Source organism: Lagenorhynchus albirostris, chromosome 3 (genome assembly GCF_949774975.1).
Source record: "Lagenorhynchus albirostris chromosome 3, mLagAlb1.1, whole genome shotgun sequence".
NCBI classification, from domain to species: Eukaryota; Metazoa; Chordata; class Mammalia; order Artiodactyla; family Delphinidae; genus Lagenorhynchus; species Lagenorhynchus albirostris.
Genome location: NC_083097.1, coordinates 89,455,354 through 89,482,252, shown reverse-complemented (window position 1 = coordinate 89,482,252; position 26,899 = coordinate 89,455,354). Strand labels below are relative to the sequence as shown.

The following is a 26,899-nucleotide window of genomic DNA, read 5'->3' as shown; positions in this document are numbered from 1 at the left end:
GGCAGGAAGGTCAGGCTTGATATAAAATATTCACTGTGTTAGGCAAAAACACATGCCACTTGACCAGTTAAACAAACAAAAAATACACATGCACACATAAAAACTGCAGAAGTGCACACATTTGCCACGTTTACCCCTGATTTCTAGAACATATGTGATAAGCACTTAAGAAGCACATGAAGAATGACAGGAAAACAAAATGGTCCAAATATACATGAGGAAAACACTGACCTAATGACTGAAAAGCACAGCCACCATCATCATCAGGTAGTGATAGGTACAAAAAGTAGGCCTGACAGTCTTACAGAAACAACACTCCAGGAAATACTGAGAAAAATATTTATAAGCAATAGCAGAAAAGCTATGTTAGCCTACAAAAGGTACCATATTTGAAATCGCCATTGTTAGCAACACAAAATAAAATTAAGACAGACTGCAAGCTGTATATTCCACACCTTCGTAATTTTTTAAAAATCAGGTAATGGGAAACACCTATAGAAAAAGTTACTTAGAATAAGTACAGGTGCTTCCAAGTATTTCCATTCACTTAGTGCTCAACAAGCATGAATTGAGCTAGTTCTCTGCAATTGTCAGGGGAGTACAACAAGGACCTACTGTATGGCACAGGGAACTATAGTCAGTATCTTTTAATAACCTATAATGGAAAAGACTCTGAAAAAGAGTATATATATATATATATATATATATATATATATATATACACACACACACACACATATATATGCATAACTGAATCACTTTGCAGTGTACACCTGGAACTAACACAACATTGTAAATCAACTATACTTCAATAGAAGGTTGTTCGGAAAAAAAAGAAAATGGGCATACTACTTATACTACTTTTAGGAGAGCAATGCCTATTGTTTTAATGATAAAAGTGAAAGGATGCAGAAAATTGTAAATAAAAGTTACCCAGATCTAATTCCCCAATAACAACCACTGTTCTAACTCTGAAAAAAAAAAAAAAGGGAAGTACAAAATCAAAGAAGATGTGCCCACCTCATAGGGTCTATTGCTTAATTTCTACCAAGAGACGCTCTGGTTTCTGGCAAATTTTTTGCATGAATGCTCTTCCTAATATTTTCTAATAAACAAGAGATCCAGAAACAAATGAAAAGACTGGGAAAGAGAGGGAGAGAAAGAAGTATATATGTGCAGCAAATCCAGAAAATAGGAAAACAGGCACTAACTTTCACAATTCACAACACCCTTACTTTTTTAATTGGTTGATTTGTAAGCCATTATGTACTTCTCTGTTTCTACAATTTCTCTGCTTGAGAATCTGATATAAAAGACTTAAGAAAATACTGATCAAAATTAAGCTGAGTATATCTGTCACAGCTCACTTTGCCCAAGATCCAGAATTTACATTTATGAATTTACTTGCCAAGCACAAGAAGTTGCGAATCATTTTCTCTGAGTGTCACTTTTTCCCCTATGTAGACACATCACACATTTGAAATTTAGTCACACACAGAAGGACAGTCTCAAAGAGCTTTTTTCCCTAATGGGAAAATTGTTACAGATAACTTAGTAGCAAACAATGCATTATTTAGCAAGCTTCAAAGAATCACAAATTAATTTCACATGAGAAAACGAGTTGAATTTGTATGGGGAAATATGAAATAATACAAGATGATGTATGGTGATTCATTCTTAAATAAAAAATTAGTTAAATGGAAAATTAAAAAAGATGGAGGCTCTCAATGAATCAATTAATAGGCTAAAAGCATTTGCTCATCAGATTATCTGACTCGTATGACTTTCGTGGGGAATATCTAATAAGAGAGTAAAAATAAGATTTGTTTTAAAAACCACTCACATAATAATTGGGGAAACTGATCATATACCTCTGAGTATTATAGACACCCATCTTTAGAGAGTATACGAGGGACAGATGACCAATGAGTCATCTCCTCATTTCTTCCTCACTTCATTCCAGCCATACCCTTTCTTTGAGTTTGCAGTCCATGCTCTCTGTCTGGAACGTTTTTCCTCCCAGTATTTACCTCACTGGCTCATAGCGGATCTATCAGGAGCCTTCTCTGGCCACCACACTCCACCCAAACCCCACCTAAGTTGTTATCTTTCATAAAATCCAAAACTTTTCTTTCATAGCATTTAGCACAAAATTTAATAACACATCTGCATGTTTACTGTCTTTGTCCCTCAATAGACTGTAAGTTCATGAAGGCAGGAATCATATCTGTTTTGCTCGCCATTTAAATCTGGGTGTTCCTACTAGAAAAGGGTACCAACAACCCAAAAGAAAAGCAAACAAAAGATATGAAGCAGATATTTCAGAAATAACTAGCTCCTGAAAATGAAAAGAAGTTTAATATCACTCATGAGGAAATGCAAATTAAAACTTCAGTGAGATCAAAAAGTTGTGTAACATGTGATGTCAAGGATATTTACAAATAGGTATTGTTACTTAAGGCTGGCAATAACTATCAAATTTTAAAATGCATATATACTTTTATCTATGCTCCTTAAAATGAAGTCAGAAAATACATAAAAATAAATAAAAGCACTGTACAGTCAGCCCTACATATCCACAGGTTCTGCATCCACAAATTCAATCAACTTCTGAAGGAAAATTTTAAAAAGAAAAATATTTCCAGAAAGTTTCAAAAAGCAAAACTTGAATTTACCACACACTAGCAACTATGTACATAGCATTGACATTGTATTTACAACTAGTTACATAACATTTACATTGTATTAAATATTATAAGTAATCTCAAGATGATTTCAAGTACACAGGAGAATGTGCGTAGGTTAAATGCGAATACTACTCAATTTTATATAAGGATTTGGGTATCTGGGGCAGGTTCTGCAAGCAACCCCCTGAGGATTATCAACGGATGACTATATACACTAAAGATAAAGATACACTTTATGCATTCACAAAAGACCAGAAACAAAACTACAGGGTCATTAATCAGGAGAAGTTACATAAATTAAGGCCCACTTGCAAGAGGGAAGAGATATGGGAACATATGTATATGTATAACTGATTCACTTTGTTATAAAGCAGAAACTAACACACCATTGTAAAGCAATTATACCCCAATAAAGATGTTAAAAAAAAAAATTAAGGCCCACTCATAACAAACACTTTTATATAGTTTTTAAAAAGAAAGGTTCCTGAAAGGTTCTCCAAGATATATTAAGTTTAAAAACCATGGTACAAAACCCATTAGGGGCTATTATCCAAAAAAAAAAAAAGTAAGAAAAGAAAAGAAAAACAGGAAACCGGTGTTGATAAGGAATGTGGAGAAACTGGAAAGCTCAGGTACTACTGGTGGCAATGTGAAATGGTGCAGCTGTTGTGGAAAACAGTATGGGACTTCTGTGAAATATTAAACATAGAACTGCTATATGATCCAGCAATTCCACTTCTGGGTATATACACAAGAGAACTGAAAACAAGGACTCAAACTGATATTTGTACACTCATATTCATAGTAGCATTTTTACAATAGCCAAAAGGTAAAAACAATCCAAACGTCCATTGATGAATGAATGAAAAAACAAAACATGGTATATTCATGCAATGGAATATTATTCAGTCCTAGAAAGGAAGGAAATTGACACATGCTTCCACATGGATGAACCTTGAAGACATTATGTTAGGTGAAATAAGCCAGACCCACAAAAAGACAAATATTGTATGATTCTACTTATATGGGGTGCCTAGCATAGTCAAATTTATAGAGACAGAAGGCAGAATGGTAGTTGCCAGGGCAGAGGGGAAGGGGAATTATTAACAGGTACAGCATTTCAGTTTGGGATGATGAAAAAGTTCTGGAGATGGTTATGGTTGCAAGACAATGTGAATATATGTAATGCCGCTGAATGTCACACATAAAATCATTAAAATGGTAAATTTTAAGTTATGTACATTTTACCACAATAAAAAAAAGGATGCACTCAAAAAAAAAGCACAATGTACATGGCATGCTATCATTTGTATAATATGAATGTGTCTTTGCACATATGTACATGCACATATTTTTCCTGTGTATCTATAAATTAGATAAGCATCTGGTCAAAGTAGCTGCCTCCTGTGAGAAGAGTTAGATGCCAAGAAGACAGGAGTAGTCACACCTTACCTTTCATTGTATACCCTTTATATATTCAGGCTTATATTAAAATATTAATTAAATAAAAATTTTTTCTGAACTATAAATGTTATACTACCCTGATTTCTTCTAAGCACTAAAAACAAACAAAACTATAGCATAAAATAGTCACAAAATTTTATTTAAGAATATTTCTTATATTAGACGATTGAATTAATAGTTTCTGTTAAGTTTTAATAATTAGATATACTTTAAATATTTCACTGTATAGTAAATATTACTTCATTTTCTCACTTTTCTAAAACAAAATAAACTGTTCATTCAAATAAACCAGAAAATATATGAGGTTGAAAAATAAAATTTAAAAATCCACTCAATATCTTGCTATAAATGCATAAAGGGTTATGGTAGGCATAGTTTTTAATCAATTTATTTCACTTAGTACTATATACCATGAACATCTTTCCATCTTAATAAACAGACATATATCATTATGTTTATGGATGTACTGTATTTTCTAAAGTATTTATAATTGAGATATAACAACACATAATATACATGTGTTCAGTTTGATGTATTTTGACAACTGTTTATACCCGTTACTACCCAAAACAACTGATATTTGTACACTCAAGACATAGGCTATTCCCATCAACTCAGAGAGTTCCCTTCTGCCCCTTTCCAATCAATTCCTACCTTACTCCCCCGCCAACAAAAAAGACATTCTTACTTAGTGATTTATATCACAATAGATTAGTTTACTTACTCTCAGACTTCATAAAATGGAGTCATACAATACTCTTTGGTGTCGGGATTCTTTTGCTAATGTATTTGTTAGATTCATTCATACTTCTGTGTATTTCAGTAACTCATTATTTTTCATTGCTGAGTGGTACTCCATTGTTTAAATATGGCACAAAATTTTAATCCAATATCTTATTGATGGACATTTGAACTGTTTCCTGTTCACCAAAACATTGGTGAACATGTTTTTACTTTTCTTGGATAAATTCCTAGGAAGGACTCCCAGGTCACATGACGTATATTTAACTTTGGAGAGAATTCCAGTTGCGGCATATTCTTTTCAAACCTTGGTGTTGTCAGTCTTTTTGATTTTAGCCATTTTAAGGTGTTTGGGATAGTATCTTGTAGTAGTTTTAATCTGCATCTCCCTGACGACCACATATTACTCAGCCCCTGCATGCACACCCTCCCCTGAACTGTTGCAGCCTAATAAACTTCTTTCAGGTGTTTGAACATGCCATGTTCTTGCTAATCCCTGGCACATAATCACAATTCTCCTCTCATAACCTGGAATTCCTTCCTCACCCTCTGCCACCCTCTTTATACCTGGCTAGTTCTAACAGCCTTTCAAGTTTCAGCTTGAATACCACCTGCTTCAGGAAGCTTTCCAAGACCCACTTCTTGCTTCCATAGAAGAAAATGCTTTATTCTGATACTGTGTTAATTATATTGTCTTCCTTGCTCTGCCCTGAGAGTGGGGATCAGGTAAGTCTCACTCACTTCCTGTATCCCTGGAGTCTAGCACAGTCAATATTTGTTGAATCGATGATGGAGAAAATACAGGAAGGCTTTGGACATGAGGTAATATTTCAGCTGAGTATTGAAGAATAAATAGGATTGAGATTATCCAATGTACAAAAGGAAAAATATATTCTCAGCTAAACTCATGGGCAAGTTCCTAAGAAGCAGGAAATAACCTGTGACTGAGGACACCCACGTGGCTCAGCATGGCTAAGAGGGGGGTGTGAGGCAGGAAGTGATCTGAGGTAAGGGTGGACAAGCAGGGAGGAATCAGAGGACAAAAGCAAGGATGTGCCAGGCAAAGGAGGTTGGGCTATACCTTTTGACAATGAATTGTCACTGAAGCATTTGAAAGCCAAGAAGAGACATGGCAGACTCATATATTAGAAACCTAATTCTGTGGGTGAAATGGAGGACACCTGGAAGTGGCAAAGCTGGAAACAGGAAGACCAGTTGGAGGTTTTCGTTAAAGCAGGAAACAAGAGTAAGGGGGATAGAGCGGGGGCGGGGGGTGACTGTGCAGAGATACTAAAAAGGCAGAGCTGACAGGCTTGTGGGGACTGACTGGACGACATGAACAGCAGACCGAAAGGCAGAGCACACAGTGGGCAGGAGCACTGGTTCTGGGGAGAGCCTTCCTGGTTCTGGTCCTCAGTCCACACTTAATTGCTGGGGGACCTTAGGCGCATTCCTTACCACCTCTGCATTGGTTTCCTCAGCAGTAGAATGAGAATAATGAAGGATCTTAACACATAGGGATGTTACAGGATGGGCTGAATGAATACATCTAAGTGTTTAGAACAAGCCTCCTACGTTGAGTACAGAGTAAGCATTCAATAGTGTTAGCTGTTACTGTTACCCTTAACTAGGGAAGAAGAACGAAATTCAGGTTGGAGCTTTAGATCTGGAAGCAGCCCACACACCTGGAAATTAAAACAACAGTGTGGCAGGGCATGCAAAATGAGGAGGACCAAAACGGTGCTACCCCACAGAAGAGAACTGGGATATTTAGGAAAGAGCAGAGGAGGGAGTCAGAGGGATGATGACAAAGGGATGTTCAGCAATGCAGGACTAGAACCAGGAGAAAGAGCTCTGGCTCACAGAAGACAAAAAAAAAAAAAAAAAGGAAAGAATTTTAAGGAGAATGGAGTGAGTGGTCAGTGTCAATGCTGCAAAGAAATTCTCCCAGAGGACTGAAGAAGTATCCAACAGACAGAGCAGCTGAGAAGTCCTCATGGCTTTTGCCTATAGCTGATGTAAATGAGAGGTGAAAGCAAAGCAAAGACACCTCAATCCAGGTGAATGCGGATGGGATACATACTTTCTAAAATAAATGTACACCACTGCTTCAACTAGTAGAATCAAAGTTATTTTAGACACTGGTTTGATTCCTTTGAGAGACTGCTTTGATTCCTTTGATGAAATGCTATGTATCTTTAGGCTCTAAACTAAATCCAAATCTGCAATTTACTCTGAACATCACAAGACACACTGCAACTTCTCACTGCTCTGCAAATTTTACAGCAGGCTTTGGTTAAATAGCACAAAATCTGACCTGTATAAAATGTATAATAAATTAGCTAGTATAAGAACTTTAAAGGTATTTTTTTTTCTAGTGAACTCATAATGCAGAATGCATGGAAGTTTGCAAAATGTAAGTTTGGATTTGTATTATTTGTATTACTTAAGAAAGTAATCTCAAACTTTTCTCTGATTTCAATAAGCAGAGATAGTTATAAGGACAGGGTAGAAGGTTCACTTAACTATAAACCTAGGAAAAAAGAAGTAAGAGAATGGTGGATTAGATAAAGACTTTGCGGTCTCAGCAAAGCAATGAAATCCAGCAATGCAGTGAAGACACAATATCTAATGGTACCCTTCCCCATTCACACATTTGGAGCCTTATGTTATACCAAAAGGTCCACACAGAGAAGCTGGTCAAGATTCTGGCAAACACATAAACTGTTCTAGGTTCCAACAGCCCAGTGCGCTTCTCAATTGAACACTGGTCTCAACAGCAGAAGCAGATGCAATGTAAAAACTCTTTCAATGTCTCAGAGCCCAGAGAGGAAAAATGAATATGTAATATGCTGGGTGCTAGTCAAAGGAAACGCTAAGGCTAATGTTTCAGCTGTTTGACTCTGAATAGGGTTCACATTTTGATGTATTATAAACGTCATGCAGTACTTAACTGCATTTAGCCAAAAAGTATTCAAATAGAAAGCCTAGAAAGTAAAAAGGATGTTAGCATACCAGTCATTTTCAAAATAAAACAAGCGTAGATGGAAAATGTGCTGATTATAACAAGGTAGTTTCTTTTAAATCCACTGGATATGTGTTACAAGTAGGAACCATGACTATACTTGATTAAATTACTCTGAGTCACACAAAATAAAAAAGCTAGATGTTGTTTGCATGGATCTCCCTTTAGTTAACCAGATTTTCATTTTTGAAAGCTGATAGAGCTGAATATTGCTGCCACAGGGGGGAAGAATCAAACAAGTCATTGCTAGCATAGATTATGAGGATCACTTGAGTTATGTTTCTGTTAAGTTCCCACAATCAACTGATATTCTTCAGGGACAATAAAAGCTTACACAGAACTCTGCTAGAATTAACAGGTTCTTCTCTTCAACAGGTAGCTTGCAAATTTAGGTACAGATATTTAATCCACAGACTCATCTTCAAAAACAAGCCATTGCATAAGCATTACAGTAGTAGTCAAAAAAATTCTATCATTAATGCCACTTAGTACAAGCTCAGAATTTTAAATAATGGGAGCAAACCTATGTATCTATTAAGTTTTTCTGTTTGTTTGTTTTGTTTTTTCTGGAACCCAGCTCTCCAACAAAGGATTTGAGGAGAAATATATCAGCTAGCTTTCTTGGTCGCAAGCAACACTGACTGACTGAACAGGAAATGTATTGGGGGACAGTCCTGGGTACACAGAACTGAGAACAGGCTAAAAGTCCAGGCTTAACAAAGGACTGGAAAAAAATGAGAGGCCGTGCTACAGGCATGACAGGGTCCGTGACACAGGACAGGAAGAATCTTGCGGATGCACCAGTGCTGTGAGGGCTGACCTGCAACCTTCCCTCCATTCTGCTTCCCTTCTTTCCATCTCTTTACCCTCGCTTCACTCTAAAGGCTCAAAACCCTGGGAAATAATATATTGATTAGCTGAGCTCATCATCACTGACCTATCTGACCTGGGGCAGGACAATGAAGGATCTGACTTCCGTGTTTGGAGACCATTTCCTAAAAGGAAATCAGGTGAAATGGATGGGAAACGAAGTGTTTGGTTAGAAAAGGAAGGGCTTTGAGTCGAGTTACACTCTCTGTTTTGAAACAAATTCCAGTTGTGGATACATGTTACTGCTCATGGATGAATTAAAAAAAAGGAAAATGCTTGGACTTACAGACAACAATATAAAGAACCCAGAACTAAAGGGTAATTAAAAAGCACAGTTAAAACCAAGCATTTGAAGCCAGAAAAGAACAGGCTCCACACCATCGAGAAGAATGTGAGGTGGGAAAGAAAACAAAAAACCTTGAGAAAAACCTCACATAATACAGTAAATATAACCAAAAAATTAAAGTGCATATGCCAAAGAGAGACCAGAGACTTAACAATTAGATAACTGAATTCTAAAACAAATGAAATAAAACCAGTAATTAATTAGTAAGAGCAAAAAAACATAAGCTGAAAAATATTCTGAATTGATAGATGGACAATTTAATAAGTTATACATACCCAGATATATGGCAAAAGTTTGGAATTTTAGGGATCAATGGCACTGTTTCTCAAAAATCTAAAGAATAAAAATTGTGCAGTCCATATTCTCTGACCACAAGACATTAAAACCACCTTTTAACACCTAAAGTATAACTGAGAAAAAAATAGGATTTTGAAAATTTTCCTAACATACTCAAGTCAAAGAGAAAACAATACATACAGAATATTTAGGAAAAAAATAACATAAAAATGTGAAAGCTAATAAGAGCAGTAAAAAGGCAAACACTGAGGGAGAAATGCTCCTTGTTAAAATAAATCAACTGGCCCATTTAGCATTAGTAAAAAACAGGTAGAAGGAATTAAATAAAAGCAGAAAAGCCAAGAAAAGCCAAGAAAAGCCAGTAAAATATAAATATAATAGTTTTTTTGGGGTACAAAAACCAACAGAAATAGTAAAAGCTTTAGCTGATCTAATTAAGATGAAGAAAAAAATCAGATTCCCCCAAATAATAAGAAAACAAAAACAAGCAAACAAAATAACTACAGATGCAATAAAATCTTAAAATCTGAACAATCTGAGTAAAACACTATAAAATTATAAGAAACTATGAAGTATTATTTGTACTCAAGGAGCAATATAAGACCTAGACAGACAAAAAAATCTGTTTTAATCTCTAAACTTAGTAAAAGAAAAAATATGTATAGACAAACACCAATTCTGCAGGGTTTCACAGGACAGTTCTTAATTTTTGAAACACTGCAAACCAGTAGGTAACTCGATTTAAACGAAGGATTTGTGTGTGTGTATGTGTATGTTAACCTAAATTGGCTGCTAACATTTCAACTTAAAAAGTCAAGACATTTTATGTAACATTTTGGAATTCCAGCTTGTCAAGAATAACTGGAAGAATATCCTGACAACTCTGGTTCCCGTGGCCACACATGGCAGGAGTGGAAGAAGGGGTAGTCCTTTTGGGTGTGGCAGTTACTCCCGGTACATTCAGGATCCTCAGACTCTACAGCCGTCAGTTATGGCACCTTCCTGGCCACTCTTATAAGCATTTTAAGCATGCTCTCGGTGAGGGGGGGAAATGTCTGATAGATAATAATGGAACACCAATTCTCTCTAAATTACCTTTAAACGTTTATGTCAATATCTATCAAAATCCCCCCCCCTTTTTTTTTTGATAGGGTAGGAAGAATTTAGCAAGTTAATTCTAAAGCTCTCTGGGAAAATTAAGTGGTCACTCATTAAAAGAACTTTTCAGTAAAGAGAAACAAGAGGAGATTTAAACTGTCTGTTATTGAAACACATAAGGCCGCAACAATTACAGTTAAACAGAAAAGTCCATGAAAGAGGTCAGAAAGCCCAGAAATCAATGCATATTGAAATACAATAAAGATGGCACTTCAAGTCAGTAGAAAAGAATGGACTATGTAAGTCTTAGGGAAGCAGCACAGCACAATGTGCAAGGGAACAAACAGTCTGTGGGGCTGGACAGGCTGGACTGGATGGTAACTAGTGCAGCATGTGCAGCTGGGTGACCCTGGATGACAAGTGTCCTTATCTGTAAAATCAAGATAGTCATTATATCTACTTCACAGGATTGTTGCGAGGATTATCAGTTATCATTTGCAAGGTACTTAAAACAGGAAGTAATACAGTAAGCACTGTATATGTGATGTTAAATAAGTAAAAGAAAGCAATTGACACTAAGACAATCCTTAAAGTCCTGGGAGCAGGGAGGAGGGAGACATGGGGAGCAAAACCTCCCATCACACCACATTAAAAAAATAAACTGGAGGATTTATAAAAGTGAACAATAAAAAACTAAATTGGGGGAAAAAAGACTATCTCATCTCTTGGATTGGGGAAGACTTTTTAAATATGACAGCATATTAAATATGACAGCAAAGTCAATCAAGAAAACAGATTAATACATTTGACTACATAAATATTTTAAAAGTCTTTATATCAAACACTAAGAATTAAGAAGAAATATAAAGCTTCAGGAAAAATAAAGGTTGGTATGTATATAATAAATATTCTTACAAATCAGTAAGAAAAAGTACATGATCAAGCAATTCAAAAAAAGCTCTGCCTGTATATATGAGAAAGCATGGAACACTATCACTAATCAAAAATTCATATTTTTCACCACTTAAATTGGTCAAACTTTTAGAAAAAATTATATTGTTGCCTAATATGCAGAGAAATTTGTACCTTTCTATATGGAAGACTGAAGAATACACTGAAACCCACCCTTCTAGGGGTCACTTTGATTATATGCTTCAAAAAATCTTTAAAATATTAAGCCCCTTTGACCTAGTAATTCCATTTCTAGGACAAAGATGGAACATAAGGATTTCAATGGAAAAGTTTCAAGTCACTTTTTCAGAGATGAACCAGAATCAAGGAAACACAGAATGTGAAGAAATATTTTAACTTTCAGATATAAAGCTAAGAATTTTCACGTTCTAAAAATTCAACACCTGTTTCACTGTATAATTAATGTTTAATATTACCAAATAAAAAAAAAACAGTTTTAAAAAACAAACCTTTTAACAGCATCCTTCTTCTGAATATCTATGGTTTCCCACCACTTTGAAAGGTAAGAGATCTCAGACCACATAAATTTCCTCCGTGGGTCTTCTTTCAACTTGATGACCATGTTATTAAAAATATACTGAGTCTTCTCTCGAAAGTAGTCATCAAAAGTCTTCAACCAACCTAAATTAAGACACAAATATACCACAAAGGTCTGATTCATATGTCTGATTTAAACTGTCACATTCCATTGCATTACCCTTGCATAACCTCACGTTTCATTCATATAAAGACATATTTAAAAATTTAGCAAACGTTTTCAGTTAATGAAATTCCACTTAAATGGATGTGAGACTCAAAAAGCCACTAATAGGGCTTCCCTGGTGGCGCAGTGGTTGAGAGTCCGCCTGCTGATGCAGGGGACATGGGTGCGTGCCCTGGTCCAGGAAGATCCCACATACCGCAGAGCGGCTGGGCCCGTGAGCCATGGCCGCTGAGCCTGCGCGTCCGGAGCCTGTGCTCCGCAATGGGAGAGGCCACAACAGTGAGAGGTCCGCGTACTGCAAAAAAAAAAAAATATATATATATTTCCTTAAATTAGAGATAAATTATAAATAGTTGAATTAGATATTATAATTACACATGAAATGCTTTTTGGCTTTTTCATTTTTCTCATTGATATCTGAATTTGTACAGAGTATTTTTATCATTTCAGTATTAGTGGCTTTTTTTTTTTGCAGTACGCGGGCCTCTCACTGTTGTGGCCTCTCCCATTGCGGAGCACAGGCTCCGGACGCGCAGGCTCAGCGGCCATGGCTCACGGGCCCAGCCGCTCTGCGGCATGTGGGATCTTCCTGGACCAGGACACGCACCCGTGTCCCCTGCATCAGCAGGTGGACTCTCAACCACTGCGCCACCAGGGAAGTCCAATTTAAGGAATTTTTTAAATTAAAAAAATCTGAACAGTGTTGACAAGCTGACAGTAATATTGTCATAATATGGAATCAAAATTTTATCCTCTCTCATACCACATCTAAAATTTCCTATCCATTAAGTAACCTAAGCTAAGAAAAAGAAAATCACAAGTACAAACTCTACTGAAAAGCCAGCAGCAGAGCAATAGTCAAACAACAAATATGTACACATCTATGTAAAGCTGTTTTCAAAAAAGAATTGATGTTGACAACTTAGTTCTTTGACTTTTCCTACTGCATCTCAAAGATCCTGGAAACTTTATCTAAAGACATTTGCAATTCAACTATAAAGAAATATTTTTAACAAGACCTATAGCTTCAAATACAGCCCCATCCAGCAGAGTAATAAAGCAACGTGATGAGTGGCTGAAGCAAAACATACACAGCCACCAATTCCACCTACTGGTGGGACACAAAATATACCCTGCTGAGCATAATCTCTAACCTATGAAATCTAAAAGGAAGGGGACTTTCTATAGAGACAGACTTAACTACTGTGCTATTGTTACCAAGCCTCAAGCATGTGGGAGGTCTACGATACAAGGGATACAACTGGCTATTCCTTTTGTCTGTCTACAATTAAGTGAATATTCAATGCATACTGTATTTGCTGGCAGAAAATAACAAAAACCTACGAGGGCTGAGCCGGCAATATACTATTCTGACAATGCAAATATGAGCCTCTAAAGGGCACTGCCAGTATGACTATATTTCTCCCTTTTGCTTTAAGTGAACTCTATTCATTCTACAGTTATTTACTGAGCACCTACAAAGTGATGGGTATGAAGCTATGAGCCAAATAGGAATATAGTATAAAATATTCTTTATAGGACTTTCTTGATCTGGAGCACTTTTAAGCTGGTTTGTCACCAAAGAATGACTACCTGAATAATTGAACTTTTTCATGTTTAAATAAAAAGCCTGTACCTACAGAAAATGCAAAGATGTCTCATGAAATAGTGGTTTACAAAGAATCCCATCTTGCTTCACAAAGGTACAACCTAGACCCTGTCCCAGAGCACTGAGGCCAGGATCCACATCTGGATTCCCAGGGACAAGCAAAGAAAATTCAACCTATCCTTAAATGGAGATGCCCTAACTCCCTGCTGACCATGCAGCACCCCTGAGAGACAAAAAATATCAAGTGCTCAGACCTGAGCCCAGTATATAATATAGCACTTAATAATAATAATAATAGCTGCTGCTACTATTATTATTATCATAATCATCATCAGTCTTTAATTGCCCCTTCCACATCTCTACAATCAAACTGGGTCAAAGGAGAAATAAAAGATATTCCTAACACCTAATTTTGAAAGAGTATACAATTTATTTAAAACATTAATAAATTGCTCCACATCTTAAACATATTGGTTACCCAACACTTCAATTTGCATAGAATTCATTTTATGCCCCCATTATGGGCTGAATTGTGTCCCCTTGAAACTCATATGTTGAAGTCCTAACACCCAGTAACACCCACTTCAGAATGTGACTGTATTTGGAGGTAAGGTCTTTAAAGAGATAATGAAGGTAAAATGAAGTCATGAGAATGGGCCTTAATCCAATACAAGCATAACTCGTTTTATTGCACTTTGCTTTATTTTGCTTCACAGGTGTTGCATGTTTTACAAATTGAACGTTTGTGGCAACCATCTGTCAAACAAATCGATCAGTGCCATTTTTCCAACAGCATTTGCTCACTTTGTGTCTCTGTCACATTTTGGTAATTCTCATAATATTTCAAAAATTTTAATTATTATCATATTTGTTACCATGAACTGTAAGCAGTGATCTTTGATGTTGCTGCTGCAGTTGTTTTGGGGGTGCCACGAACCACACCCACATAAGACAGTGAACTTAAACAATGTTCTGACTGCTCTACAGGCCATTCCCCATCTCTCTCCCTCCCCTCCAGCCTGCCTATTCCCTGATACAAAACAACATTGAAATTAGGCCAATGAATAACCCTGCAATGACCTCCAAGTGTTCAGTGAAAGGAAGAATCACATGTCCCTCACCTTTAATCAAAAGCTAGAAATGATTAAGCTTAGTGAGGAAGGCATGTCGAAAGCTGAGAGAGACTAAAAGCTAGACCTCCTGCACCAAACAGTTAGCCAAGTTATGAATGCAAAGGAAAAGTTCTTGAAGGAAATGAAAACTGCTACCCAATCAACACATGAATGATAAGGATGCTAAACAACCTTATTGCTGATATAGAGAAAGTTTTTGTGGTCTGGATAGAAGATCAAACCAATCACGACCTTCCCTTAAGTCAAAGCCTAATAATCCAGAGCAAGGCCCTAACTCTCTTCAATTCTATGAAGGCTGAGAGAGTTGAGGAAGATAAAGAAGAAAGCAGAGGCTGGTTCATGAGGTTGAAAGAAATAAGCCAACTTCCTAACATAAAAGTGCAAGGTGAAGCAGCAAGTGCTGAAGCAAGATATCCAGAAAAATCTAGCTCAGATAATGAACGAAGGTGGCTACACTAAACAAGAGATTTTCAATGTAGATGAAACAGCCTTCTATTGGAAGAAGATGCCATCTCGGACTTTCTTAGCTAGAGAGGAGAAGTCAAAGCCTCAAAGCTTCAAAGCCTCAAAGGACAGGTTGACTGTCTTGTTATGGGCTAATGCAGCTGGTGACTAGTGAAGTTAAAGCCAATGCTCACTCACCATTCTGAAAATTCTAGGGCCCTTAAGAATTATGCTAAATCTACTCCACCTGTGCTCTATCAATGGAAGAGCAAAGCCTGGATAACAGCACATCTGTTTACAATACGGTTTACTCAATACTTTAAGCCCATTACTGAAACCGTGTACTCAGAAAAAAAGATTCCTTTCAAAATAGTACTGCTCATTAGCAATGGTCACCTGGTCACCCAAGAACTCTGACGGAGATGTACAACGAGATTCACATTGGTTTCATGCCTGCTCACACAACATCCACTCTGCAGCTCATGGATCAAGTAGTAATTTTGACTTTCAAGTCTTATTCTTTAAGAAATACCTTTCATAAGACTATAGCTGCCATAGACGGTGATTCCTCTGCTGGGTCTAGGCAAAGTCAACTGAAAATCTTCTGGAAAGGATTTGCCATTCTAGATACCATTAAGGACCTCTGCGATTCATGGGAAGAGGTCAAAATATCAACATTAACAGGATTTTGGAATACGTTGATTCCAACCCTCAGGGATAACTTTGAGGGATTCAAGACTTCAGCAGAGGAAGTCACTGCAAATGTGGTGGAAAAAACATGAGAACCAGAATTAAATGTGGAGGCTGAAAATGACTGAATTGCTGCAATTTCCTGATAAAACTTTAAGGGATGAGGAGTTGCTCCTTATAGATGAGCAAAGAAGTGGTTTCTTAAGATGCAATCTACTCCTGATGAAGATGCTGTGAAGACTGTTGAAATAACAACTAAGGATTTAGAATATTATATAACTGTAGTTGATAAAGCAGCAGTGGAAAGGTTTGAAAGGACTGACTCCAATTTTTAAAGAAGTCTTACTTGTAGGCAAAACGCTATCAAGCAACACTGCATGCTACAGAGATATCATTCATGAAAGAAGGAGTCGACGCAGCAAACTTTACTGTCATCTTATTTTAAGAAACTGCCACAGTCACCCCAGGCTTCAGCCGCCACCACCCTGATCGGTCAGCAGCCAGCAACATCGAGGCAAGACCCTCTACCGGCTGAAGACTCCAATGATGCCTAGCACTTTTAAGCAATAAAGTATCTATTAATTAAGGTCTGTATGTTGTGTTTTTTTAGACAATGTTATTGCACTTTGAATACAGTATAGTGTAAACAAAACTTTTATACGCACTTGGAAAAAATTCATGTGACTCACTTTATTGCAGTGGTCTCGAACCAAACCTGCAATACCTGCAAGGTACCATGCATGTCCTTCTAAGAAGAGGCATTTAGGGCATAGACACACACAGAGGGAAGCCCATGTAGAGACAAAGGGAGAAGAATGATCATCTACAAGCCAGGACAAGAGACCCATAGAAGAAACAAACCCTGCAGACACCTTGATTTTGGGCTTTTAGCCTCCAGAACTGTGAGGAAATAATTTTCTGTTGTTTAAGCCACCTGATCTGTGGTACTTTTTTAGGGCAGCCCTGGCAAACCAATATCACACTAGAAAACATAAGTGTTATTACTATTCAAAAAATGCAGAGAGAATCTACTTTACCAAATACCATCATAATACTTAATATACATCTACCTCTGTATTGCAAGACTGAGCTGAAATCAAATGTAAGTAACATCAATTTGTGTACCATGTTATTATATGTACTCAATAAGGACCATCTAAATTACTAAATGGCTCTACTAGAATTATGGTCCCTAAGACATCACATCTATCTTCTACCTAAATTTTAACAAAGGTCAAAATTAATCCCTAATTATTTGACTGATAACTCAATTAAAGAAAGGAACTATGAACAGAGGAATGCCTCCAAAATTAATTCAATAATAAAACACTAGAAACCTAGCAGAAGAGGCAAATTTAGAAAAAATAGTCTTTATGAAGATTAATAAGCGAAAGGGTTATTTTCTTAAATACAATTACTTATTTTCATCAGTTATACGTTGTTATGAACTCAGGCCATTTCAAAGAATAGTTTATCACAGGAGTTTTCATAGAGGAATCACAGTGACTGATTAATCCATTCTGCCTTCAACAATCATGCAGAAAATATGTCAAAGATATTTACGTGAGCCAAAATACAAGCTCAGAGATGTCAACTTAAAAGCCTTGCATAAAACTCATCTATAATAGATACTACTATCACTATAATACAGCACAATTAATTAAGAATGAACTGAAAGATAGCCTCTTGCAGTTTTCAATATTGAGTAATATAACAGTAAATTAGCTTTTACTGCTCTTATACAATAGCATAATCAAGTATTCCTTTTTACATTGAATTGGCTCGTTCTTTTTCTAAATTACTGTAAAACTCCAATTGTATATCAACATGAGACCAATCACAAAGATAGTATTTTACAAAAAGTTGTATGGGATGAATTTTTGTGACATAAAATTATATTCCTACCTCTAGACTGAGTAATCTTGGGACATTCGTTTGCAAACTGATTTACTTAAGTGGTCAATTCACAGCCTTTTTCTTTCCCTTGAATACACTTGGAAATTGAACCAGGGCTAGAACAGCATTAATACTTTTCAATTTATTCTTTCTCATTCTAACAACACTATCACCCATAAAACACCTAATCACTATTTTAAATAAGTGGGGAAATATTAAAAACAAAGAGTACACAACTAGAAGTTCTATACAGCCAGCATAATTCCAAATTCACTATCACTATTTTATCATAAAATGTTTTTAAGTTCTAAAACAGAAAACTAATAAAGTTGAAAACTCTACTGCTTATTTTTAATGTGCATAAACAAATACACACCTAGTAATTGTTCACTAACAAAATACAATTTAGTTTTAAAATTTTGGACCCAATCTACCTTTGAAGTCTACAGACTTCGTGGAGACCTGATCCTCTTAAGGAATACTTCGTTTTATTTGGTTCAAGGGCATACACAGTACCACGCTTAGGACCTGGGCAAAGACTGCCCCTCCCTGAGCACTGGACTCGAGAGGGCTCTCCCTATTCTTCCTCTGACCACATCCCTTTCCACATGATAAATCCACAGCGCAAAGAACTTGCCCGCCCAGTCTGTCCTACCCAGTCCTGCCCTTCTGAGTCCCCGAGACCCAGAAATCTGTGTCCAAACATCCCCAAGCCAGCTTTCTGAGCCTCCCGGGGCCTTCTATAATGCCTTTACCTGCCAGGACAGTCGAACTTGCAGGTCGAACAGTCGAAATAGCCTGGCCAGTAGCCAAGGGGCTGCAGTTTGTAGAGGCGTGGGAAGAGTGCTGGGGTGTCTGCAAGAAGAGCCCCTCCTGGGTTAGGACAAGGCCAGGTCTGGGAGGAGAGGGGGCTGGGCCACCTGGAGGCTGGCTCTCCCCACAACACCAGCACATTCCAGTGGGGAAGTGGAGCCCAAGCAATTTAAACCCACACCTGGACTTCCAGATCTCTGAGCTATTTCTCAAGGGAGCAGGAAGAGACCTATTTTATTTAACAATGTATTAGTTTGATTTATAACTTTTAAATGTTTAGACAGAGTGTCTGACAGCCTCCATGTACTTTTGCCCCAGGTCCTGCAAATTTTAGAAGCAAGCCTAGACACATGCTACAACCTGAACTTCAAACGAGTCAGTTCTCATGATCTAGCACCTGGTACAGTCTACAACAGCAAGAGTTCAGTAAGTGCTTGATAGATGAATGAAATGTGGTGCCGAAAGGACTGGAAAAAAATGCAAGTGGAGTATAAATGCAAACTTACTACTTCAACTAGAAATGAACCAAAGGTCAAAGATACCACATACTATTAGCTCTGCTATGTTCACTCTGTTCTGATACTAACCTAATAATCTTTGAACAATATCTCTAAGTTCCTATTTTATATTTAAAAAGCCTCTGTCAGCCCTAAGATGATTTAAAAACACACATCCGGAAGAAGGCATGCCCCTCAAATCATTGTTACACTGTTACGGTTTTAACTGCTACAATAATGATTTTTTAATGAGTACATTAATTCCACTCAAAAGTTAAATAGGTACCAACTGTTAAGAAAACATAAAAAGATTCTGAGTCAAAAATAATTATATCCAGATAATAAACATTGAAAAACTACAACATGCTTCAATTTATTTCCATTTTAACATAATATTCTCAAATTTAAAAATACAAGTAGAGTGCATTAAAAAAATCTCCTTTATTTTAGTAATTAAGTTATTCTACATGGACAACGGTTTCTTCCATCACTTGTCAAACCCTTCAATATTCGACTGCAACATCCAATCTTACGCTTAAGGGGTCACATACAACTTTAATTGGTATTACCATAACTCACATGCTGATTAATTTTAATTCCAACATCTCTATTATAAAATAAGCTCATTTCCCCCCCCGATAAACTGTGGAAGAGTTTTAATTAACGTTCTGTTCTGGTTTATTCGTTCAAACACAAACCAAGCATCTAATAAGGGCAAAACGATAAAGCTAAGCTAAATGAAAACAGATTCTACAGTGAACGTATGAACCAAATGCCATGGGAATAAAGAAATGGTAAATTCCTACCAGAAGGACAGAAGAGAGATTCTTAAATTAGATGTCATCTGGTTAGACAGAAAAGGTGGAAGTTCCAAATACGGAAGAGGATATAGAAAAGACACTAAGCCATGAAATTGTGTGTCAGTTTCAGGTAGCAGAAGGCAGTTGGGCATGGCTGCACTGCAGCTTACATGGTGGGAGCATGGTGAGATAAATAGAAGTAGGGGGTCAGATCACAGAAACCTTCTAAACGATCCTTGTTTCTCACCAAGAACTTAGGAGAGAGGAAGTTAAGGTATTCTGAGCTGTGTTTTCAAAAATAACTGGACTGTGAGTATAAAGGATAGACTAACAAGGTAAAGTAGAAGAAAAACAGGAAATGAGGTCACTGCAATAATTCTGCTAAAATATGGTAATGGATCGCAGTGGAAAAAAACAGAGGGAAATAAGAGGCCAAGGAGGCAAAATGAAGCGCCTTTACTAATTGACTTAAGTTTCCAGAAGAGAGTCGAGGGAGAATCAAAGATGAAGCTGAGTCTTTGGAAACCTGCAAACCTGCTGATTCCTCTAAATGCTTTTAAGCTCAGATTTTCAAAATAACCCAACCTTTTTGCCAGGTGATTCAGTGTCATCTAATAGTTTTTAAAGCATATCAGCTTCACTTCCATTAACTTGTTTGAGATACAGCATTTTTTTTGAACCCATGTTAAGATGCGGTCACTGGAAATTCTATCCCACACCACAAGAACCTATTTGCATTACTATTAGGACAGCTGGGGTTTTGTTCACCCCAGCTGTATATGTATAATGGCCAAATGTGACCTCTTACTGTACTGCTTTTCTAAATGCCCTTTAAAAGACCTGCATACCTTGATACCTGACACCTGCAATTGTGAGATCAACCTCTAAAATACTTTCTAAGTCGGTGCTAAAGTTACCTCTCTCTCTTGTTAAGAATTTCGTCCATGAGTATCTACTCACACCAAATGAGGACACTTCAGGTCTAATAAGTCCTCTCCAAATAGAGTTTGGTTGTCTATAATATGAGAGACATGTATATTCCTTTGAGGCATTACTCTTAGGATATGTGAGGAGTCTATGTACTTAGCCATATGAGTAAGCCAATACTGGGCAAATAATCAAAGCTTCTAGAAGAAACCATTTAAAAGCTGGAAAATATGGCGTCTCAATCACTTTCTAATTGTAAAATATGTAGCAATGAGGAAAACCACTCACCATTTCATGTACTAATTTAGTATTTAAGGACAAAGACGTCTGTTTCAATAAGGATAGAAGAGAAGAAAAAAAGGATAGGAAACAGTGCAATGAGGAATCTACTCTTGCAAGAGAGTTACTAAAATGTTTTACGTGATTAATAATACTAAAGTAGATAGCATTTGGCTTGGAAAAACTTAGAAAACTTTCTTCCTAAAAGCTCTCCTATGGGTTCAGAAGTATTACCTGCAAGAGGCAATATTTAATGGTTACAAGTTCTGATTCCAGAACCAGATGGCTTGGGTTCAAACCCAGCCCTGCCACTGACACATTACTTATCCTCTCTTCTGCCTCAGTTTTCTTATCTGCAAAATGAGGGTAAAGACAGGATTTTTTGTCATAAAGTTGCTGAGAGAAGTGATGGATTCAATACATGTAAAATACCTAGAACAGCGCCTGGAACATAGTAAATTCCCATAGTGCCAGCAATTATTTGTGTAACCAGCATACTGGTGAGCTCTGATGCACCCAGGATTGATGACAGACAAAAGTAATCAAAATAGGGGAGTCGGGAGATGTTCATATGATCACCTACATCTCTTAGGCGCTACCTGACATTTGTGCTCCTAAGGAATACAGTCCAGTCAGAGCCCAAACAATCAGACTTTTTCCCTCTAAAAAGGAACCTCAATACACCAATTCTAGAGATCTCTTAAAAAGACAACCCTAAAGAGCCATGTAAATATTTAACTTTTAAATGCCACTATTTCTTAGCAATTAAGATTGCCCAATAAAATACAGGATGCCAAGTTAAATTTGAACATCAGATAAATAATAAATGTTTAGTATAAGTGTGTCCCATACAATATTTGCAACACATGTAAAAAAATTATTGTTTATAGGAAATTTAAATTTAACTGAGCAGCCTGTTTTTCTTTTATTCCCCAGCTAAATCTGGCAACTCTATTAACAACCCAAAGTTCAGATAAATGTGCTAATAAATTAGCTAATGCCCATAAAGCAAGAAGAAAATAAATACTAGCATCATCTGAACTAAATAAAGTATCTTAAGCGGCAGTATAGAAAATGGAAAGAACGTGGATCTTAGTATCAGGTAAATCTGAAATCCAGTTCACTCCTCTGCCCATTTATTTATGACTGACTGACCTGGAACAAATAACTACACTTTCTCTAACCTTACTGTCCTCACCTGGTAAATGGGATTTAAATTTACCACTTCTCAGGGCTGCAGGACAGATTCCATGAAGTAACACACACCAAACACACCCTGAGGCAGGACGGGCAATGAATGTCATAGTATCTTAGCTCCAGAAACGCAAATTTCCCATCACAGTAGCCAAAACCAAAGGACTCGCTTTATCCCACAATAACTAAACAGAAAAATATACTCCCCAAACTGTGCCCGCGTACAATGCTCTCCTCCTCCTGACCATCTCATTCCACTAGGCAGGTTCCTTTGGCAGCCTGAGTTCTGTCCCCACTGCCTTTCACCTACATGCGCGGTACTCAACCATAGCTGGCCAGAACTGGTTTCTTCTGACTGTGCTTAACAGTATTTGAACAGAAAAGCTGTGAAATAACATTACACTGTGATGTCCTCACATGTTTTTGTTCTTTTTCACAAACTTTTTAAGAATAAGGATACATAAACAAATTCATTTCAAATTATCATATAATACTAAATGCAAAAATCTGCTCTTAATTTTCAAAAAAAAAGGCTGAAAATCCTAATCACTAAATCAAGTCAATAAAAATTCTGCAGAAGAACTGCAAATGCATGAAAGAAAATTATTTTCCATTGTGACTCTTGGGCCTAGGTCTTCCTTCTGTTTTGAAGTCATACCACATGGGGGATTATTTTCTAACACTCATTTTACAAATTGCTTAACTAACAATATGATGTCCAATTTTTCATTTAGTATACCTTATCTTCTCTCTACACACTGTGATTTCTTTGAAGGAAAATTAACTAAATATTTCAGCAGTTTAACTAGTGGGAAGCAAAGAATTAAGATTGTAGATACAAAGGTGCTGTAACTGTGTTTTAATCAGCTTATTAAATACAACATGAACATGTATCAATCAACTAACATTTAATTTCATGGTCTATGATTCAAAACTTTTCAAAAGCATAAAGGTACAAAATTATCAGTATTTACTTAACAATTCCTTTCCAACTTTGTTTTATCTCATATAAACCATGTAAAATATTATATGATAATTGTTACATGTCCTTATGGACTGGAAGAAGACATAATTAGGAATTTTATTAATATACAAATATAATTTGAAATTTATCTTTCCAATTTGATCCCAAAAGAAAAATATCTCCACATATAAAAATACAGCAACATAATTTTTTAAGTACGGTGACTAAATGTAGGAATCTTCTAAACTCTATCCCCAACAGACAACACTTCACTGATAAACTACTGAGCTAAAGTTTGTTTTAAATTGTTGCGGCAGAAAATGGAAACAAATCTCTATAAATTTCATTTAGAAAGTAAACTGCCTTAATTGCACATTCATTTAGGAGTATTATACAAAGATTTCCCATCAGAGTCACACTTTGACTTGGAATGTATGTGTACACACTTATCTCTTCTCTACTGAAAGAGTGGTTTTTCATGATCTGAGTGATTCAGTTTTTCACAGAATAATTTAGTTTATCTGAATTCTGTTCTTGTTAAGGAGCAGTGAAAATTATTAAGGAAAGTCAGGTTCTTCTCTAGCATTTTGCTTGATAGCAAAAATTAGTTTTAAAAGGTCTGTTTCTGACCATTATTTTTGTCTCAAGTGGAGAAGGGCCTGAGGGTAAGGGTCATTAACATCTTTCACTAAGACAAAAAGATTCAACTGTGGTTGCTAGGATACCAACAGACAGATTCACTTATTACCGTCAGGAACAGTTATTCATAATGTCTTCTCACAAAACAACATACTAACTGCAACAAGAAGGAAGCTTAATGCAAACAAAGTCTAAAGGGCAGAGGCAGTCCCTGCCCTTTAAGAGCTTAATATTGTCTGTTACTGGTATTTAAAAGTACATTTTAAATAAGCTATTTTTTAAAGGAATGGAAATAAGTAGACAGCAGGAAGAAGTGAAGGAGGGAAGTTAAACGTATAGGCCAAAGAATAAGTCAACTGTTTCATCTGAGTCTGTAGTCACATTCCTTTGTTCACTAACTTATTTAACTGAATGACTCTGTACTATGTGCTGATTACTGTTCTAGGCATTAACCCCAGTGGTTAATAAGACAAAGCTCAAGCCCTCATTGAGCTTACACTCCAGGAAGGAGACCAAGGAGAAGTTAATATTTGTGCCTATAGGCAAGCATGAATGCGTGTGTGTGTGTGTGTGTGTGTGTGTGTGTGTGTGTGTGTATACACAAGCATGAATGCGTGTGTATACACACCATGTGAAAAGGACACGGAGGCAGGTCAGTGAAGGCCTTACATATATTTAGCGTTTACTACATGCCAAGTCCTAGGCTAGGCAATGAGGACAGAGTGTAACAAGAGACACATGTTTTCTGACACTCAAGTTTATCTGGGTGGGAGATCCAGGTAAACTAACAGGGAAGCATTCTGGTGCCACTTACTGCCTGTGTAACCTTGGCAAGTTGGTAACACCTTCATCATGAACAGTGGCACTAACCTTCAAAAGTTATTGTGAACATTAGATGTTTATAAAACGTTTGGCACATTGCCTGGTAAACTACAAATTTTATTATTTCAGTTAAGAGCCCATGTTACAGAATAACAAGAAATGAGATTGATGGAAATTGAGGATGGCAGAAAAGAGGAAAGGATAATAAAGGTCTGTAAAAAATCAAAAAGGGAGGAGAGTTGGGTTTGCATTAGAAGCTCTTTGTAAAACACACCGCTAAGTGTATTTATAAGCCTACAAGGAATAGTATGCAATGGAATCATATCACATGCCCAATTAAGTGACAAGAATTAAACGATACATGATTGGCTCTGCCACTATCTCACTGTGGCTCATGATTGGCTCTGCCACAAAAGAGGAGGAGAGAACAATTTAAATAATAAAAGTGGCTCTGCCACTATCTCACTCAATGAGGGACTATTTCAGAGTAAATGAGATTTACAGAAAAAAAATCTGCAGTCCTACAGGCAAGTCTCAGATCCCATATGTAAAGTGTGAGCACCTCACCTCACTGAGTGAGTCCAGATATAAACAAAGACTGTGTGTTCATATGTGTCCCCTAAATGCAAATGTACTATTTAATCTGGTGCTCAAGTGGATAAATAGCAAAAGGAATTTTTATTAGATGTGATTTTCATCACTTTTGTACTTATTTTATAACTAATTCTTGTCCACTATATGACCTCCATTTTATAGATACACAATTTTCTACATTTTATAGATAAATAAGCCCAAGGACACCAGAAGGTCTGCTTCATTCTGCCTGGCTCCAAATCTCTGTAGCCTTTATTCAGTGCCCAGGCAACCCTGAGTTTTGATTTGAAGGGAAAGGCTAAGACTAAGGAGGAAGATGATATAAAACATGTAAGAGAAAAAGTTAATAAGACTAATAGGGATTTTTAGGAAAAGATAAAGACATTAAGACCAAAGACAAGGAAACCAAGTCAGAAGCTGATGTGTAGTAACTGCTCATCACAAATTTCCAGAACAATACTGACTTCACATATATTATACCTCTGTGCATACTAAATATTGAAGTATACTGGAAATTCAAATATTTCAGCATCCAAGCTCTATCTCCCAGACTATCTCTCACACCCAAAAGCAGGGTGCATGCGTACACACACACACACACACACAAAGCTTCACCAAATCATTTGTCTGGACATAAAGTAACAAATTCTATTGTCTTAGAAACAGAAATAAATACATAACAATAAACTTGTTGAAAAGAATATAAGTATGACAAAATTGAAAATAAAGAATAAAACCTTCAAAGTAGTAAATGAATATGGTGCCTCTGATAGTAATAATGAAATTGAGAAAAATAACAAATAGAAGCAAAAGTAAGTCATTCAAAAGAGGTCTTTGGAAGTATATTCCAAAAAAAAATCCTGCAACTTAATTCACTGGGCATTTACTCATTGCCTGTGTCCTCACACTAACAGAGATAAACATCGAATCATATTTCCCATCATCATTTTAGCAACTTCCCTTTACCTTGGGGGGAAAATCTCTGGCCCCAGTAAATAACAAAAGTTGTTATATGAAAGAATAATAACATTAATGATAATGATAGCAGTTACTCTAGGGCTGTGTAACATACCTTTAACATTCTACCCTATGAAGTAAGTACTTTAGCCTGATTCCACCTAGGAAAAAACTTACTCTCATGTTAAGAAGCTGGCCTAAAGTTGTTTAACACTGTTGAGATTGGGACTCACTCTCATGTCTGCTTAACATCAAGGCTCTTAACCACTTTATACTGTTTCTACATTTTAAAGATACAAACTTTCCCATAAGCACTCTGCATTTTCTAACATGAAGTTTATGGACATAATTCTCCCACACAATACGTAAGAAGTAACTAAAATGAACTATCAGTGCCTTAAATACATGTAACTTTTCATCTCCCAAAGCTAAGACCTC

General features: G+C 36.6%; 1 protein-coding gene across 1 annotated transcript in view; it reads right to left on the bottom strand.

Moving 5' to 3' along the window:
* Positions 1–26,899, bottom strand: part of MAN2A1 (mannosidase alpha class 2A member 1) — a 159,684-nt gene that overhangs the window by 99,964 nt on the left and 32,821 nt on the right. The window contains exon 4 of the mRNA XM_060143376.1: positions 11,950–12,121. Coding sequence (XP_059999359.1) covers positions 11,950–12,121 — 172 coding nt within the window. The remainder of the gene's footprint in view (positions 1–11,949; positions 12,122–26,899) is intronic.